Source organism: Cupressus sempervirens, chromosome 5 (genome assembly GCF_028749045.1).
Source record: "Cupressus sempervirens isolate cs-2001-9-10 chromosome 5, ASM2874904v1, whole genome shotgun sequence".
Taxonomy (NCBI): Eukaryota; Viridiplantae; Streptophyta; class Pinopsida; order Cupressales; family Cupressaceae; genus Cupressus; species Cupressus sempervirens.
In genome coordinates, this window is record NC_143122.1 from 880,660,414 (window position 1) to 880,679,195 (window position 18,782).

The window sequence follows — 18,782 nt, forward strand, 5'->3', positions numbered from 1 at the left end:
CCATTAAAGTTGTTAAAGAAGATTTTATTTCAAGAAAGTTGTTAAGCAAGAGTAAAAATAGATGGATAGTTGTATGGTGATATTAATGGATGTTTGATAGGGATCCATAAACTAGGCCACTAGCATCCTAGCAGCTTGTTAGGAAGCCTTGCGTGGTAATCTAGTATTTTTCCCCTTGAAACATTGCATTTATGGAGGTAGCGCCACTGGCAAGCTTTCATCAGATTTGATCTCCATCCATCTGCTATTCTTTCCATTCATAGGAGTAGAAGTAAAGCAGCAAGTAGTTTAATAGTTGGAGTTTTACAGAGAAAAGTTGAAAGTGAGATAAATTGGAAGAGTAAATTGAGAAAGTCAAGTCAGTATACATTACAAATCTAGATTTCATCACCATAACAGCAAAAGTTTGACATCTTTGAAAGAATAATGTAAGCCCGCCTACGTGATTAACTAGAAAACCACATTAATATAACTAAGTTAGTATCCACAAGTGTAAGGAACGTTAGAGTTTTCTCATGTTCTTCATGAGTATTTACTTTTCAAGAGAGGGTTGAGTGTTTGGTATTCTATATCAAGTATTTAACTCCTATATGTTATGTAGTGGTATAAAACTGACATCAACACATACCCATTTTATTACGATAATAGATAGTTTCTATTATCTTTTTTTAGTATATAATGCTTATCTATTGTAATCTTCTGTAAATATTAGAATGATTCTAATATTTAGTTTTTTGTTTCTAGAATAGAATGTTTCTATTCTTTATGATTGTTTCTTAAGAAAACATTGTTCAGTCTCTTGTATAAATTGATCTCTTGATCACTATTAATAACAACCAAATATTTTCCAATTACTTTGTAATATGGTATCAGAGTCAAAACTTTAAATTTTTTGAAAATAATTATAATTTCTTGGTTGAAATTATCTACCTTTTATTTTTTAAATTATTTACATTCATATTTGTTTACAAGGGTTTCCGTTTTGAGAGATTTGAATCCACCGACTTCTAGTTAAGTTCTGCAACCCATTTTTGTTCAGATTTGTTTGTTTTTTCTGCACATTTCCATCATTTTTGTGGCTTTTTTTGCAGCAGGGACATTTTTGTTCAAAACCCTAATTTTTTGTACCAAATCAAAAAAATTACAAATTCTTGGTGGGTTTTTTGAGATCTCAACTGGGTTGTCATCTTTCGTTTTTGGTGTCTAGATTTTTGAGCCAATTGATCTAGAAATCGACAACATATTCTTTCTAGGTTTTTTGAGCTCTTTTTTGGGTCATCCTCAAATTTTTTGGGTCTTCTATTTTTTGCCTCAAAGAACATGCCTTCACAGATACTCACACTTTTTCATTGGAAAACGTGCTATGGCATCTTTGACTAATAGTTTACTCAAGGAAAATCAGAAGTTCAAAGGTTGCAATTATGGCACATGAAAACAGCGGATGCTAACCATCTTTGAATATTGCGAAAGCGATAAGGTGGTTTTGGTTCACAGCAGTCTTCTCAACAGAGGTCCTTTGCTCCAACTTCAGAATGCTCAAGGAAAAAGAACATTCAATGCAATTATTGCCACAAGTATGGGCACATGAAGGTTGAATGTTGAAAGCACATAACTGCCCTATCTAAGCAATCTGGTTCGCAGCCTACAGCAAACAATGCGGAGCACCTTGAGCAAACAGAATCTGCCTTCTACGCCTTATGACAACTTCATGCTCAGGATAGATTAACCATTAAGGGAGCGTATTACAATAATAGATAGTTTTTATTATCTCTATTTAGTATCTAATGGTTATCTATTGTAATCTTCTGTAAATATTTGAAAGTTTCTAATATTTAGTTTTTTGTTTCTAGAATAGAATGTTTCTATTATTTACGATTGTTTCTTAAAGAAACATCAATTAGTCTCTTGTATAAATTGATCTCTTGATCACGGTTAATAACAAGCAAATATTTTCCAATTACTTTGTCATACGTTCATGTACCCTAAGTACCCAAGTACCTCGTCCCAATGCAAGCTTGCTTTATAATATTTAATTATAAAATACATTTATAATATTTCATTATAAAGTTAAATGGCACAAAATAAAGTTAATAAAATATTTTATAAAGTGCAATTGTAACACACCCTAGCCTAAATGCCACCCTGGAATTGAAAGCAAAGTTTGAAAAAAAAAAAGACAAAGGGGGTTGTTGGAGTCCAAAAAGGAGTAGGCTTTTATAAAGTGGGCTTTATTCCCCTCCACCCTCCACCCTTGACTTTTGCTCCCTCACCACTCACACCACGGCTCTTTATGATATCCCTGGGCAACCTCCTATTCACCCCATTCCGCCTCCTTTCAGCCACTTATTCACCCCCTCTTACATTTACGAGGCCATCAGATCTATGAGATGTAGCAGAACTGCAGATGAGGAGGGGTTCCAAGCTGAACTCTTCAAGTTTGGTGCTTTGGTTTTGGTCCCCTATCTCTCTATATTATTCAATATAGTGATTTGTAGTGGGTTCCCAACTTCTTGGTCCAAGAATCTGATTTACCCTATCCACAAGACTAGTCCTATCTCTGATCCTGGGAACTACAGAACCATTATGATTAGGCACATATTTGCCAAACTATATGTGACAATTCTTAATGCTATGTTATCTAAAGAGCTTGACAGGAAAGGTTGTAGAGCTCGAGAGCAGGCTGGTTTCCGAATCGACTATCAGACTATGGATCATGTTTTCACTTTACGAGCTATTATTGAGAAGGCTAGACATAGATCAATGAAGGTTTACTGCTGCTTTGTGGACTTTCGCAAGGCTTTTGACTCTGTTCCTAGGTTGGCTCTTTTTGAGAGGCTTCGGGAGATTGGGATTTCAGATATGTTGCTTACTACTATTATGAGACTATATGAGACTGTGGTGGGTAGATTCAAGACCCTTGAGGGCTTCTTTGATCCGATTCATAGCACCATCGGAGTCAAGCAGGGTTGTCCTCTCTCCCCTACTTTATTTGGTTTATATATTGATGAGCTTCAGGACTTCCTTTCGAAGTCATCGTTCCAAGATGATGGTTGTTATTTGCACCAGGTTTTGATCTCCATTCTTCTTTTTGCGGATGATGTGGTTCTTCTTTGTTCTTCTCCAGAGAGTTTACAGAGGCTGCTTGATGGTTTGGCTTCTTTTTGTGATCAGCGTCAACTTGTGGTTAACTTGAGTAAGACTCAGATTATAATCTTTAATTGCTTAAAGACTTCTCAACTTGACTTCTTTTTTTAGGGCCAGGGGATTGAGATTACTTCCTCTTACATGTATCTGGGTGTTAAGTTTTATGGGCCTTGCTTTAGTATGAGACTAGCGATTCAGTCCACAATTAATAAGGGTATGGGTTCTCTTGCCATGCTTGAGAAACAGTGTTTTAGACACCACTTTCAAGATACCTCATCCAAGCTATCCCTCTTGGACTTCCTTGTTCGCCTAACGGTTCTTTATGGCTCTGTGGTTTGGGGCCTATCTCTTCTTGGTTCTAACTGAGCATCAATTGAATGGGTCCAGACTTTTCCCTTATGGCGCATCATCAAATGTCACAGGTTCACTCCTCATAGTATCATTCTTACTGAATTTGGTGCTCATCCCTTCTATCTTGCGGCATATTTGATCTGGTTTGGTTTCTTCATCGTCTGCATGGTTTTTCTGATTTGGTTAGTGAGCGAGAACGATATTCCTACTTGGCATATTGTTCTTCTGTTACTATTGCGACTTCTGATGTGTTTTCTTCAGCTGATTGTTGGTATGCACAGGCTTCTTCCCTGTTGAGACCGATTGGGATTGATATTGACTATCTCCCCCCTTACCAATTCTTGTTGAATGCCCCAAATCACCTCCTCCCCTCTCGGCAAGAGTTGAATGAGCATGTCAGACTAGATATTTACAGGGAGTGTATCATCACTACCTAGACTAACCCGCCTGGTGGGTTGCGTTCGAGGATGACCTTTTATGCAGAGCACTTCTTGGAGATCTGTAATGGGGTTATTGTTCATCCTAGTTACTTATCTCGACGGTGGTCTCATGCCCTGCATATCTCACTTGGGTCCTTTAGAGTTGGTTCCCACCATCTTCGGGCTCAGACTGACCATCATATTGATAGTGGTGAACAGATTTGTAGGCTGTGTACTTTACAGGAGGTTGCGACAGAGATTCAATTTATTTTCCGTTGCCCTATCTATTATGAGATTAGGCAGAGATTTTACTGCTTATTTTAAGATTGTTCTTCTCTTTCAGATTTCTTCAACTACTGTGATCAGAGATGTCTTGCACTTTATCTTCAGGAGGCCACTTTGCTCCGTGATAGTTCTTTACAATCACTTCTTCCTCACCAGCACTCATCTACTCAACTTATTATTGCATTTTTCACACCCTTATCTCCTTTACGTGGTGTGAAGAGGTCATCTAGCTCTACCGGATCTTGAGGTCTTTCCAAATCTGTCAGACCCCAGACACAGTCTTCCACAAGATCATAGAAGCAAACCAGAGGTTCTATCCATCCATAGTCGTCTTCCCCTGTGACAGACTTCTTTTTGCCAAGGGAGGACTCCTAGTCCTTGTTGTTGCTGCTCTCTATTTTTTTCTTTCTTCTTGTTTTTGTTGCTCACTTTTCTCGAACACTGTTTAGTGCTCTTGTTGCAATCTTCAAGTCCCATAGACCTTTTGGTTGTCTTTTGTTGGATATTAATATTAGTATCTTATATTATCATATCTATTTATTGATCATGTTGAGATGAATTTCAGAATTCTTTCACAACGCAGCTCATGTCAAGCATTTGCTGGGGATGAAAACCTTTGGTGAATTGTGCATTGAACGAAAACCTAATGAGCCATTGAGGGGAATCACACACGGTTTCCATTTGTGCTTCATTGTACAAATTGTCTGGCAGATTTAACAAGTTCCTTTTAAAAATAAAGCTTCTAGGATTTAGTGCATTCAAATCAGTCAAATTCAATAACAATAAATTCCTCCAAGAGGACAATTTTGTTATTTATCAGTGAAATTCCCTACAAGGGATCTAACTAATTGGCTGCAGTAAACATCGGTGAGTTTGTGACCTTATTTGGAGGATTAGAAACTTCATCTTGCCAATTCCACCATTTACCAGGCTAGCTATTCAAATTCCCCAAATGTACAATTCCTCCTGTTGGGCATCCATTAAAAAATGGCATTGGGATTTATGCAGATTTCTCGATCAATATTTGGCAGGGATTCATCGAGTATCAAGAAGACTTTATGATGCAGTTTGTTTGGCACATTGTGGAATTTCCAGTTTAATTCAATAAATTTGCCTGCAAGTCAAGCATGGAGTTAGTAATTCCATTGTTTCTTTCAATATTTGCTTTTAGTAATGAAACCAATGGGCACCACTTTTTCAAAGTTGAACACACGTATACTATGATCACCTTGGATCCATCAATGAAATCCTGATGGGGTTGAGCGTCAAACTCCAGGTATACAAATTCTTGTTCTTGGTGACTCACATTCTCTAAATTTTGAATAACTGCACTATTGTCCTAAACAAATCAGACTCAGAATTTTAATTTTGTCCTTCTAAATTTGTACTTTGGTTCAAAAGCACCATATCTTGATGGCAGAATTCCAAAAATATCAATTGGTATTGAAATCCAAATCAAACCTTGGCAAATAAACATAAAACCACTTCAATCAGCACCTAATCAAATAAAAACGTAATTGGGTTAGCATCATGAGAGACCTTTCAGCATCTCACCAGCCAGAGGGTTTGTGGCTTCATTTATGCATCCCAGAGGAGTTGCTCCATACAGATTATATATGCATAGAATAGCACACAGATAGTTTGATGTTGATACAAGTATTCCAGTAGGTGCAATTATGGGCAACTTGTGTGATGGTAATAGGAGTCGCCATCAAAAGCAAAGACAAAACTAGAAGGATGATCCAGATTGTGAATAATTGGGAACTCTCATTAATACACAACCATTGATTGGGTAGGCCTTGGAGCAAATAAGTTGAACCCTTGACAAATTGGATTTGGATCGACCTAGGAATAGGCATGGCAAACATGATAGGGATGATATGTTTGTTTCAATTCATGCAGTTGTGGTAAAGCAAGGCTCCTTTGTCGATGGATAGTACACTTAGTTCTCCTAGGCATGACAAAGTTCACACACAAACAACAGATAGGCTCATGCAACCTCGCTTTCCACTTAAGAGGAACCACCACCAATTGACTGACTTGAGGATATGGAATTTTAGGATATTGTTATGGAAGCTGGTGGAGAGTGGGCATGCCTTCCAAAGCATATTAGAGATGTTTTTCCTCCACATCACTCTTGTGCACAACGTAGAGAGAGTATGAGGAACCATGGTGATAGGTGGCCTAGGTAGCAACCTAACAGTGACCTCAAGCAAGATCTTGTTGGTTATTTTTGCTCCTATCGGGGTAAAATTTTGTTTTTTCTCCGATATACACCCTTGGTCGAAACCATTGTATGCTTTCAGCACTTGCAAGAACAATGATTCGGATTACATCGTGCTTGCAAAATTAAATTTAAGATGTACAAAATTATTAGAATTAGTAATCTTTCCTTGGTTGTATGTATTTAATTGGGATAAACCAAGGTATCCCTTATGTAATTTTTGTCCTCTACTCTAAGAGTGAGGACAAGTCACTTGTTTGTCCTCTTGTCCATGTATGAGGACATGTCATTTTTGTAATTCCTTTATTAAGAAATAAACTTTATTCTTCCTTAAGAGGATAACGACACTTGGCGCACGCACTTACAAATGTGGCATTCATTCACATGGGAGTTAATAACTCCTCTTCACGTCTCTATATAAGAGATGCTCCTCTCTCATTCTCTACACAACACACACATACAATGTAGTTCTTGTAATGAGCTTATGTTTCCACCTCTCTCTCTCTCTCTCTCTCTCTCTCTCTCTCTCTCTCTCTCGACTTTGTCTCATTCATCATAATTCACATGGGTTTTTTTCTTGTTTTTCCCCCTTCAAAAATCTCTTCTCCTTGTGTTGATCTTTGCAATCACTTTCAAGCTTATGGATTTATGGTAACAATTTTCTTTACAAAACTCTCTTGAATTCCTTTTGTTAATACTTTTTTTGCATTTTAAATATTTCTCACATGGTATCGGAGCTATTTAATCCCTATTTGAGTTTTTTTTGAAGGTTATCATACCTTTGGAGACACTATTGAGAAAAGAGTTGATTATTTTATTCTAACTTTTTGTGTTGCGGATTTTGTTTTATTTAAATTTATAAATAAAAAAATTGGTACTAATCCTCTTTGAACAGCTTGCCCCCAAAGAGCTATAGCTTGGTTCTAACAAGTTTTATTTGCAAGTTTTCTCTTTCATTTTCTTGCAAAGTTCTTTTCAATCTAATCTATTTTGGTTGTAGGTTTTAAAATTCTAACAAAAACATTAAGTGTGTAGGTGCGCGGTGGAAAACATCCTATGTTTTCTACATTGTGGATCCTAGCTACTTTGTTTTGAAAGGATTTTAATGTCGATCATCTTTTTTGAGATCGACAGTTAGATTTTAATGCACTTTCACGATTAAATCAAAGAAGCATGAAATGTTAAGTGCGCAGTGCCAAAAAGGTTGTGTGTTTTCAACCATTTTCGTGAACATGTGTATTTTTGCACGTGCTTTTATTTTTACCAGTGATTGAGACTCGGCCCAAGAGAAAAACATTTAATGTTGAAATGTTTTGACTTCTACACGAGATGCAAACATGTTATCTTCCTTTGTTGCCACTTGCAGAGAGTATGGGCATGTTTTTGGCCAATTTCTTGTCATTTCAAGGATCATATACAAACAAAAATCAGATTTGTTCTATTTGGGTTGTCCCTTCTCTCTGCAAGTGCCTTCATTTCTGGTTGTTCCATGTCACTTTCATGATAAAATGTATACACAAGATTAGATTTTCTCTAGTATTACTTAACTTGCAATTGTGTAACTCAACTCCAATGTGATTGGAGTTCAAACTTAACTGTTGTAATCCAAGTTATGCTTGATCTCTTTAAAACGAAGCCTTGTACATGTTTTATGGGTTCTCTACTCTAGTTCTTTGGCAGCAACTTCTACTTTGCAACTGTAATTTTCCTATGTTTTACATTAGTAGAATGTCTACTATTTGCCACTTCTCACAACCAATTATATTGAGCATGATGTCTTGCCTTTATTTCTGAATGTATTCTTTTCTCTTTTCAGCTTATATGTTGTATCAATCTTATTTGTAGGTGTTGTATTGGAAATTTTAATTTCCTTTCAACATTGAATAACTTTGATCTGCATTTGAGATTTTGGAGATTGGTTAAAAGAGAGACCTAAGTATGTTTTGTGGGTATTTGGATGATGTATTATTTAGTTATAGGCAAGGAGCAACCACGTATTCAATCTGGAACACCACCCCCCTTTAATTTTATGCAACCTCCCTTTTCCTAAATGTTGTAGTTCAATGCACCCTAATTGTTAGGAAGTCGACCTTCTCTAGAGATTTGACCTCAAAGCACAAGCCCCACACTTGGAGGTTGTTTCCATGTTTCACAAGGCTGCTTGGGGGTCAAGTCCCAAGCATGGGTACAAACTTTCATGCTAACAAAGCTCACTTTATCTTCCTTTGGCAATAGCGAGAAGATCAGTGCATGAACTAGGGCACACAAGCTAGACATCTACCTTTCACTTAAGGTGATGTTTAAGGACCATGCTATTCAGATAGCAATATTACATTTGGATGGTGTGGGTTATGATTGGTCGCATCATGTTTTGGTTGAACAAAACCATGGACTCATTCACTCTTATACAAGGAGTTCACCGAGCAATTGGTTGCCAGTTTTGATTGTAAGGATGTTGAGCTAAACGGCAATAATTTAGTGTTGTTGCAACAAACTGGACACATTGAAACTTATATTAATGAGTTTCAATGCATTGTGTTTATTGTTCCAAAGATGCCAAATAGACATGTGTTGATGTCAGTCCTTAAAGGTTTACATGACAAGCTACAAGATTTGGTCAGGGCTTTTAAGCATAGGACTTTGCAAGAAGATATCTATACTATACCTTAGACATTGATACATCACCACTACCTACTGATCAACAAGATAAGAAGTTTTCCGAAAGCTCCAAGCCATTTCAAAGGTCTTCACACAATGCTGAAATGCACCACCCTCTTAAATTGGATTAGGAGACATGTAATGGGTTGAAAAGGGAGTCTTTGTTTCTTGTGTAAGGAGCCTTGAGAGCTTGGACACTGATGCCTTGGGAAATGCAAGATGCATGTCATAGAGATCGATTCTAATGTGGATGATAAGTTGATATAAGGTACAAGTTCAAAGGGCAGTAGTGCTAAGGGTGAATAATAGGATTCGTAAGTCGAGCTAGAGATGGTAATACATTGGATACATCCAGGGGTATGATTGCCACTCCTTCAAGAGTTCCTAGTTATCATCCATTTCTGCTAAAATGAGTCATTAAGGAGCAGTGAGTAACTTACCTTGTGGACAGTGGTGCTATGTGCAATTTCATAATGACGCATTAGTTGCTAAACGTGGATTATCAACAAAGGGCTTCTTTGGTTTCAATGTGACAATTACAAATGGTTTCACTATGCGGTGCACCTGGAGAGTTTTATAGCTTAGCATATAGATGGGTGATTACACCTTGACGATGATTCCTATGTTGTAAGTGTTAATGCTTGGTAGCTTCAATCAGATAAACCTATTTTAGATATATAATATATATTACGAGATATAAATTTATATATCTAAAAGTAAAATATAATTATGTGAAAAACTAATCTAATAATAATTCATGTAAAATCTTATATATATAACTATAATTAAAATTTATTATTATATTAATTACCTGATAAATGAATATAAGGGACATGTCTCTTCTTGGATTACGTTCTTTATAAATTCAAGAGGTTGGTGCCTTTGGAAAACACATACCTAAAACAGTTAGTGCTATTACGTTTGCAGCGATCCTTATTACAACAACATGATACCAAAGCCAAACTGCAAATCGAACACATTTGTCATTAACGAACATATAATTTGAGAAATGGAGCACTTCCAGCATGAGTACATATCCATGCCTGCACATTGATATCAGGCTTAGATAACAAAGACCTTTGAGAAATCTTAGTATCCTACAAAATTTGCTCATACGGAACATACAAGGATGCTGAATATTATGGAGAAATTACATTATCTACATAAGATTGCATTTCTCCAAAATAGTGAACAATTCCAGGACCTAGGAAAGATTATGGAAAAGTGTTTAGATTATCTAATTGTGCAATAAAGATATTCGAGAAAGAATCTAATATGTGTTAGAACAAGATGTTGCTATCGTGGAAATGATTTTTCGCAAGTCAAAAGTAAGTTATATATATTATTGTTGCTTGAGTTTGAATATAAAATTGAGTAGCGAAGAAACTGATTACCAAGGGGATAGCAACGTGGAAGCGTTGACCAGCCTAATAAGCTAGCCCCACTTGTATACCATAGAAAGAAAAAGACACGAAGTCACCGAGGTCGAAGGGATAGTTCTACACATGACCTCTTTGTCTCGACATAGGCATTTATAGAGCGATGTGGAGAAAAGGGAGTTATAAAGAACCAAACCCATTGAAGAAAAAAGACTTTGAAGCACAAAATATATAAACAAATAATAATGAAGAGGGCAGCCCCTTTCATTGGCTCGACCTAGCTTTTTGGCAAAAAGTCAATATAATATTGCCACCACATACCAATTATAAGTAGGATGAGAATGGTTATAAGAAGGTCGATCAATGGTGGGACAAATCAGCACATGGACCAAGCAGGGAAGTGAGGCACATAGACCCAAAAGAAGCAAGTTATTAACGAAAAATAAGCATGCAAATATAAAGGGGTACAGGCATTGAGCGTCACCCAAATATCTTAAGTATAAGGTTTACAATGGTAAACTACTATAATAAGAAGGTGATAAAGAAAATAAAGATAAAATGATGCTCCTTTGTAAAGAATGTGAGCATAGGGTTCATATCATTCAAGAATAGTTGAGGTATTTATTTAATCCTCCCTCTTTATTATTAGATTATGATAAAATGTAATATAATATTTACATGGTACGATATCTCAAGTATCTATATGAACAAGATAATGTTTAAAATGGTAAAATTATTAAGTCAACAATTTTATCAAGGGAATAATAAATGACAAAATGGAGATGTGCCTTGGGTGGCACAGTGCTTCATTTCATCCAATTCACATTCTTTACAGGATGAGCAATCGTTTCATATAGATGTCCAAATAGTGTTGGACAAGCGCAATCTTGTATTTTGTGATATTCCTCTTGGGAGAGCTCTAGACTATGGCTTTGAGCATGTGATTGGTATTGATGGGTCAAGGTACATTAGGAAAAGATTCAGTCTATACTTGATTGGCCACCACCTAAGAACGTTTTAAAATTGTGAGCTTTCCTAGGCTTATGTGGATAACACAAAAGGTTAGTCAAAATGGTATTCAAAGCTTGCAAATCATTTAAAAATCTCACACGAAAGGGTGCTTTCAAAAGGACAGATGAGGCACATGTATTTGATAGGCTCAAGCAAGTAATGAGCACTCATCCAATCTTCGCTCTTGTAGATTTTTCTCAACCCTTTGAGTTAGAGTGTGATGCATCCAAAGAGGGTATTGAAGTAATTCTTATGCAGAATCATCATACCATTGCCTACAAGGGTAGGAAGTTGAGGGGTAATGAGAGATTGTATTCCACCTATGAGAAGAGATGCTTTCCATTATGCTTGCTCTAGCAAAGTTTTGTCAGTACTTGTTTGGTGGGAAGTTTATGGTGAGAACTAGCCACAACAACTTGAAATCCTTTTTGGAGCAGAAAAAGCCTAGTGAGTACCAACATAGATGGGTCAACAAATACAAGCATATGATTTTGACATTGAATATGTTAAGGGGAAAAAGAATGTTGTTGCTGAAACACTTTCTAGGAGGCCTATAGTTGCTACACTTCATTCTATGATTGAGATTTCAGTAGATTGGAAGTCTCTACTTTTAGCTGACTAATCCAAGAATCAATTAGCATGTGAGATTATCAATGGTCATATTCAAGATGAGAGATACAAAGTGCTGGACGATGTTATCCATTACATGAAGAGGATTTATTTAGAACCTGGATAAAAACTGAAGGAGAAGATCTTGTGCACCATCCATTACACACTGCTTGCAGAACATTTGGGGCATTTCAAGACATACATGTAGGTTAGAGAGAGATTCTTATGGAAGGGTCTTGAGCATGATGTTTTGTGCCATCTACATAAGTATGTGACTTATCAATAGAACAAGAGCATACTTTTCTAGTAAGTCTTTTGCAGTCATTCCCTATTCTAGATTAGAAGTGGGAGAGTAGATTGATCGATTTTATTACTAGTCCTGTGGGAGTTCAAGGGAAGGATTGCATCTATGTGGTTGTGGGTATTCACAAAGTTTGCATATTGCTTCTCTATTATAGCTGACTTTATAGCATCTCAAATGGCAGAGCTATTGGACTTCCCAAGAGCATTATCAATGATAGTAGGTTTATGAGCATCTTTTAACAGGAGCTATCTTGATTAGAAGGTACAAAGCTGACCCCTAGCACCTGTTACTACCCTCAGAAAATAGACAAGTAGAGATAGTCAGAATATATGTCAAGGGTTATTTACGTTGTAAAATTCCTAATATTTCTCACACAGCAAATAACTACTTAACCTTCTTAATCTGTTCTTATTATTCCAGAGTTGATCTACATACTGAATCCAGGTATTATTTATTGCATTTACTTGAATTATTGGAGGAACCAGTCATTGAAATGCTACTGGTTCAATTATAATCATTGGATTTGGAAAATACAGAATAGAAAAATTAGTTATAAATCTGAAGAGCCTGACTTACAAATTTCCAATGATTCATAATCTCCATAATATTCCAAGAAGTTGCCGCACACCCATCCAGAGATGAAGGAAAGTAATATGAAAATTCAGTAGAATATATAATTACTCCAGACTCGAATGCCTCCAAATTGATGCAAGAAATCCACGTTCCTAGGCTTAATTGACTTCATTCATAGTTGTTGTTACGTCCAAACCCATGCATCTGGCTAACTTCTATACTCCCGTGGCTCTTAGGAATTATCACAACTGACCCGTTCCGGCTCCCAGGAATGACGTGATTGTGTTATTTGAATTTCTATTATGCCTGCGCATATTTAGTTACAGCCAAGACATTTCTGGATTTCGGCAATACTTATAAATTGTCCTTTGTCGGGATTATATGACTTCCGCACAAATAACAATCTCCAATGTTGTCGTTTCTGTCCTACGCAATGTTTGTTTGTATCTGACTACTTCTGCAATTACGTCGGTATTTGTTCTATCTGTCGCTGCCGACAACATCAATATCTTCTTGCCTTGCTTGCTGTAGGAATACTTAATATAGAATGTTTCCACTAGGCCAGAATCAATCTCTGACGAAAGGAATACTAATTTGCCCAAGTCTTCAAACTTTCACAAACTTCTATCTTCGACTCAAATTCATATCTTTGATGCCTTCTCCAATGTACACAACCCGTATTTAAGATATCAAATTCGGGTAAGCTCCCGTGTACTGCTTTATAACAAAATAGTTATTAATAAATCTCTTTATTAATTAATTGATATTAGTTAGTGAAGTTGAAACTAATATAAAATAATTAATTTATTAAATGATTTTAAAAGTCATTGAGGGATATTACAAATCTCTCCTCCCTCATGTTGCTTGCCCACAAGCAACTGAAGATTTGGATGTTGGAGTACTTGTGCACCTTCCCATGTCGCATCATCTACCGGCAAATTTTTCCACTGTATAAGATATTCTTTGATGAAGTGATTCCACAAATGCCTTTCATGAATATCTAGAACCTTCTCAAGTATGGTTTTCAACTTCCCTTTTGAATCCAACGGAGGTAATTCTTCAAATACTATCACCTGTTTGCCTAAAACCTTTTTGAGGCAGGAGGCATGGAAAACATTATGAATTCGACTACCCTTAGGTAAGTTTAATTAAAAAAGAGAGAGAAAGGGAGGTGCTAGAGTCCAAAAAGGAGAAGGATTTTATAAAAGAAGGCTTCATTCTTCTATTTTCTATTTATGTTGAGATCAATTTCAAAACTGTTTCAGAAAACAGCTCATGCTGGTCATTTTTTGAGGACGAAAACCCTTGAAAATTTGTGAATTGGACAAAAACTCAGTTCACAATTAAAGGGAATCTACACAGGGTTTCCATTTGTGCTTCACTGGAGAAATTTTCGGGAAGATTTAATAGGTTCTTTCAGCAATAAAACTTCTAGGGCTTGGCACAGTGAAATCAGTCAAATTCAATAAAAATAAATCCTTCCTGCAGGTCAATTTGGTCATTGATTAGTGAAATTTTCTACAAGGGATTTGATTAAATTGTTTGCAGCAGACATCAGTGAGTCTGTGAGCGTATTTGGAGAGTTAGATTTACCAGGCAACTTGTACCAACTCCTCAGCTGTACAATACTCCTGCAATTCATATCATTCAGAAATGACATTAAAATCGACATTCGCCATACATCAGAAAGACTTTATGGTTCAGCTTGTTTGGCACATTGAGAAATTTCCAGTTCAATAAATTTGCCTACAAGCCAGGAGTAGGGTTTAGTAAATCCATTGTTTCTTTCAATATTTACTTTCAGTAATTATTGTTGATGCAAATAAAACCAGTTGACGCCATTGTAGCAAGTTAAACATACATAAACTGTGATCTCCTTGGATCCATCAATAAAATTCCTCAGTTGAGTGTTGGACTCTGAGTGTGCAAATTATTGTCCTTGGTGACACACATTCTCTAAATTCTAAATAATTAAACTGATGCTCTAAATAAATCACATTATTTCAGTCCTTATAAATTTGTACTTAGGTTCCAGAGCATTGTATCTTGGCATATATTTCATAGTTGAACTTCAAACTGTCGATTGACATTGGAACCCAAAACAAATCTTGGCAAACAAACTTAAGATCACTTCAATCAGCAGCTAAACAAATCAGAAAAAAATCGGTCGGAATCTTTCATGAGGGGGCAGCATTATGTGTGTGTATTCATGGTCAAATGACATGTAGATTATGTGAAGTCTTCTGTAGGGTGATTGGTTAAAAGACAATCAAGAAAGGTTGTTAAAGTAATTTTGTAATATTTCTACAATGTTTATTCAATTAGGTTTCTTTCTGTAGTTAGTTTTTATTTAGAATGTTTCTTTTTGGCCTTTCATTTCTGTTTGAGAAACTCTGCATGTAATCTCTACTAAAGGAGTATTCCTCTCCTTTGTTTAATATTGAGTATCAATCGATTATCATTACAAGCTTCCATGATACAGCTATCTGGAAAACATTTGTTAAAAAGAATAAAGGGGTGTAAAAAGAATTCTATGTAAACCCAGCACCTGCATGCATTCACTGCCAAGAGCCGTCAATTATATAGAGGTTGGGGCTAGAGTGTGTTGGCACTTATTGACTACAATCACAGTCTATCAAATAATTACTTTATCTGAATCCAGAATAGATAGAATGAAGGTTGTATGATATAGCTATCTGAGGAACATAAAGATATTTGTTTTCTGTCTTTCTCTAAAAAACTTTTGTGTGAGTGTGCCATCTAATGCCTCAATAACATTACAAATCATTTAAGACTTTCTTCCTACCAATATAAATTTAAAGAGGATTTACAGCTAGATCTTTAAAACTTGGCAAAACAAAAACATACCATATATCTGTAATAGCAATGTAGATGGCTAAAGTGGCATAAATCCTCTGAAGGCAACGATGTATTATCCTCACATTTTATTCAATGACCATCATACAAAAAGAAAACCTCTATCCTGATCTCAGGTTGATCCAAAGCTAATCTCTCTCTCTCTCTCTCTCTCTCTCTCTCTCTCTCTCTCTCTCTCTCTCGCTCTCTCTCTCTCTCTGTGACACGTATGCTTACATATATCTGTATAATCTTAATAGTTTTGCAACAGTTGTTTTCTTTGAAATCATAACCATAAGAAGTCAACTTCTGTATTTTCATTCTCATCCAAAATCCCATTTAAATTATTGGATATTAAAGCTTAAAGCTATTGCAAATATATATAGTTTTCACACTTGTTTCAGACAAAGATCTAAAGCTTGCACCAATTTCACCTGACAAAATTTATGCATTCAAAAACCTAGACAAGATGTCATGAACAATTATATACAACCTATCAAAACCAAACAACAATGCTATGAGGTTATATAATCTGAACTGTTCCAGAGTAATTATATTCTGAAACTGTAAGGAAATAGAATAAAAAGAGAATGAGTGTAAAGTTCAAATAGATTGTCTTTATTCATGTCCTGTGTTTACAGACAGAAAGGAAAATTGTACAGTTAATTATTATAATAAATAACTACACCAACCTGAGCAATTGAAGTTTGTTGATGTGGCTTGAGTGCATAGGGCAATTCTAATTTGTTTCCATCTACTGTTGTCATGAACACCTGCCAACTGCTTGACAGCAAAACTTGAAGTTTATTGTTCAGAAAAGCAAGCATGTCTATCAACAAAAACTTTTCTTCGTTATGATTTCAACAAAGACATATCTGTCTATCAATATTCCATGATCAAATCAATATAAGAAGATTTCATTTGAAGAAAGTTAACAACCCTGATAAAAGATTATTCAGGATCATTGGTTTCACTTTCAGTAATTCAATTATAAGAATAGGAAGATAGAATTGAAGGAATCAACAGCTTTTCTTCAAAAAAAAGGTGAAATAAATAACAGTAAGTGCATCTTATATTATTATACATTGAGGATATATTTTCTCTGACTGAAAGGATTGACTACCAGTTACACATCAAATTATTGTGCAAGAAGAGTTTTAACTAAATGAAGCACTGAAAAAAATATATCAAAAAGAAAATGGCAGGTGCAAACGAACCACAGCCTATTTCTGTTGCCTTCAATTTTTTAAAGTAAACACTACAGAATATGGAATATATTTTACCACTGATGTGTATTAGACAACTAATTTATGTCCTAGAGGATGCAGTTTTGGGTAGTAACGAGAAAAATAGTTCTTTCTCCAAGGACATAGGCCCAGCAGTCATTCAACAAGTTCATTTAGCTTTGTGGTAAGCCAGTTTTGTTCTCAAACATTAGGGTAAGTTTGTACTCAAAACCATTTAGATATTGATTAGGTTTAGAAGTGTACTGGCACCGAACATATGACATTTACTAGTGCTCCTCTCTTAGGCATGTGTTCTCTGTATTAGTCGACACTTATGAACTCAAACAACCTACTAGAATTCTCACCTGCTATGTATAATATTTAAGCCTTACTCATTTAAGGATAAGGACATCACAGGTCATGATGGGAACATGATAGTCTTCCCTTACTAAAATTGCTTGTCCACAAGCAATTTCAAGTCTGGATGATTAAAGATTTCTCCTTGTATGATCCTTTTGATGCACCTTTGTAATATCCCTTCTCCTAGCTTGATTATTTCATGTTGGAATCACCGCTGCCATTGCACCAAAAGCTCGAGCTGTCAATGAACATCACAATAGCCAGAGATGGATATACGGGAGGCGGTTAAGCACATGTCACAAATCCATCGGTCTGTGCTGAACGGTACCTTCACCTAGAGGGCACGGAGGCACCAACCTCCCGCAATCCCCCCTCAGCATGACCCGAGGGATTAGAACCCATAACCGAGCACTCTAATACCATAATCCATATTCAAGAGTGCCTTGAAAATATGTTTCACAGCATTAAGATCAGTTTTCACTTGTTGTGTATACAGATGCTGATTATGTGGGTTGTGTGGATGGGTGAGCTTTCTTTTCGGGCAACAGGTTAGTTGCATAGAAAAGCAAGAAACTGGAATCAGTTGCACTCTCTACTGCAGAAGCTGAGTATATTGCTGCAGTTGCGAACACTATACATATTTCTATACGGTTTCATTTTCGGAAAGAGCAAGTTGCCGATGGTGATGTTTGTTTGGACTATGTTAATCCTACAGAGCAGTTGGCAGATATCTTCAGTAAGCCTCTTCCAGTGGCTACATTTGAGAGTCTTCGACAAAAGCTTGGAGTTGTGGCTTTGCCACGCAGAGTTTGTGCATTCAGGCATGAACTCAGGAGGAGTACTCATTAGTTTATCCTCTACACCCTATCCCCTTGTCATTGATGTCAAAGGGGGAGAAATGATTTGGTTCAGGTTCAAATTGATTGTAATCAGATGTTTTAGTTTGTGGTTCAGAATATTGCAGAATATTGCAGATGCTATGCGGACTGTTTTGTGTTCAGTTTACAACGTCCTATACAGATTGATTGTGTTGGCCGGTTATCTTGCCATCAACGATGGGAAGATTGTTGCTAAGTGTCATTGATGTCAAGATACATTTTGTTGTAATACTATAATCTTTAATCAACATGGAGTTACCACAAGATGTATTTTGTTTTGAAACGTACATTCAGCAAACATCTGTAAATCTGTAATTGTGCAGTTTGTTTGACATCAGATACTGCACATTCAGATAGGGTATCTTGTGTTATATGTACTGCATCAATGACACGTACCAAGGCATAGATGAAGCTTAAGAATAAACAAATATTTGAAATGCAGACTTGACATGGTGATGCTGCATCAATACCAGGGCATCAATGAAGTATAAGAAAAAACAAATGT

The 18,782-nt window shown here is 36.2% G+C and overlaps 1 protein-coding gene across 1 annotated transcript in view; it reads right to left on the reverse strand.

Moving 5' to 3' along the window:
• The window catches only part of LOC149558748 (diacylglycerol kinase 7-like), a 158,531-nt gene that overhangs the window by 108,350 nt on the left and 31,399 nt on the right, over window positions 1–18,782 (reverse strand). Inside the window, exon 5 of the mRNA XM_089832843.1 lies at window positions 16,506–16,593. Within this exon, the coding sequence (XP_089688969.1) occupies window positions 16,506–16,593 (88 nt within the window). The remainder of the gene's footprint in view (window positions 1–16,505; window positions 16,594–18,782) is intronic.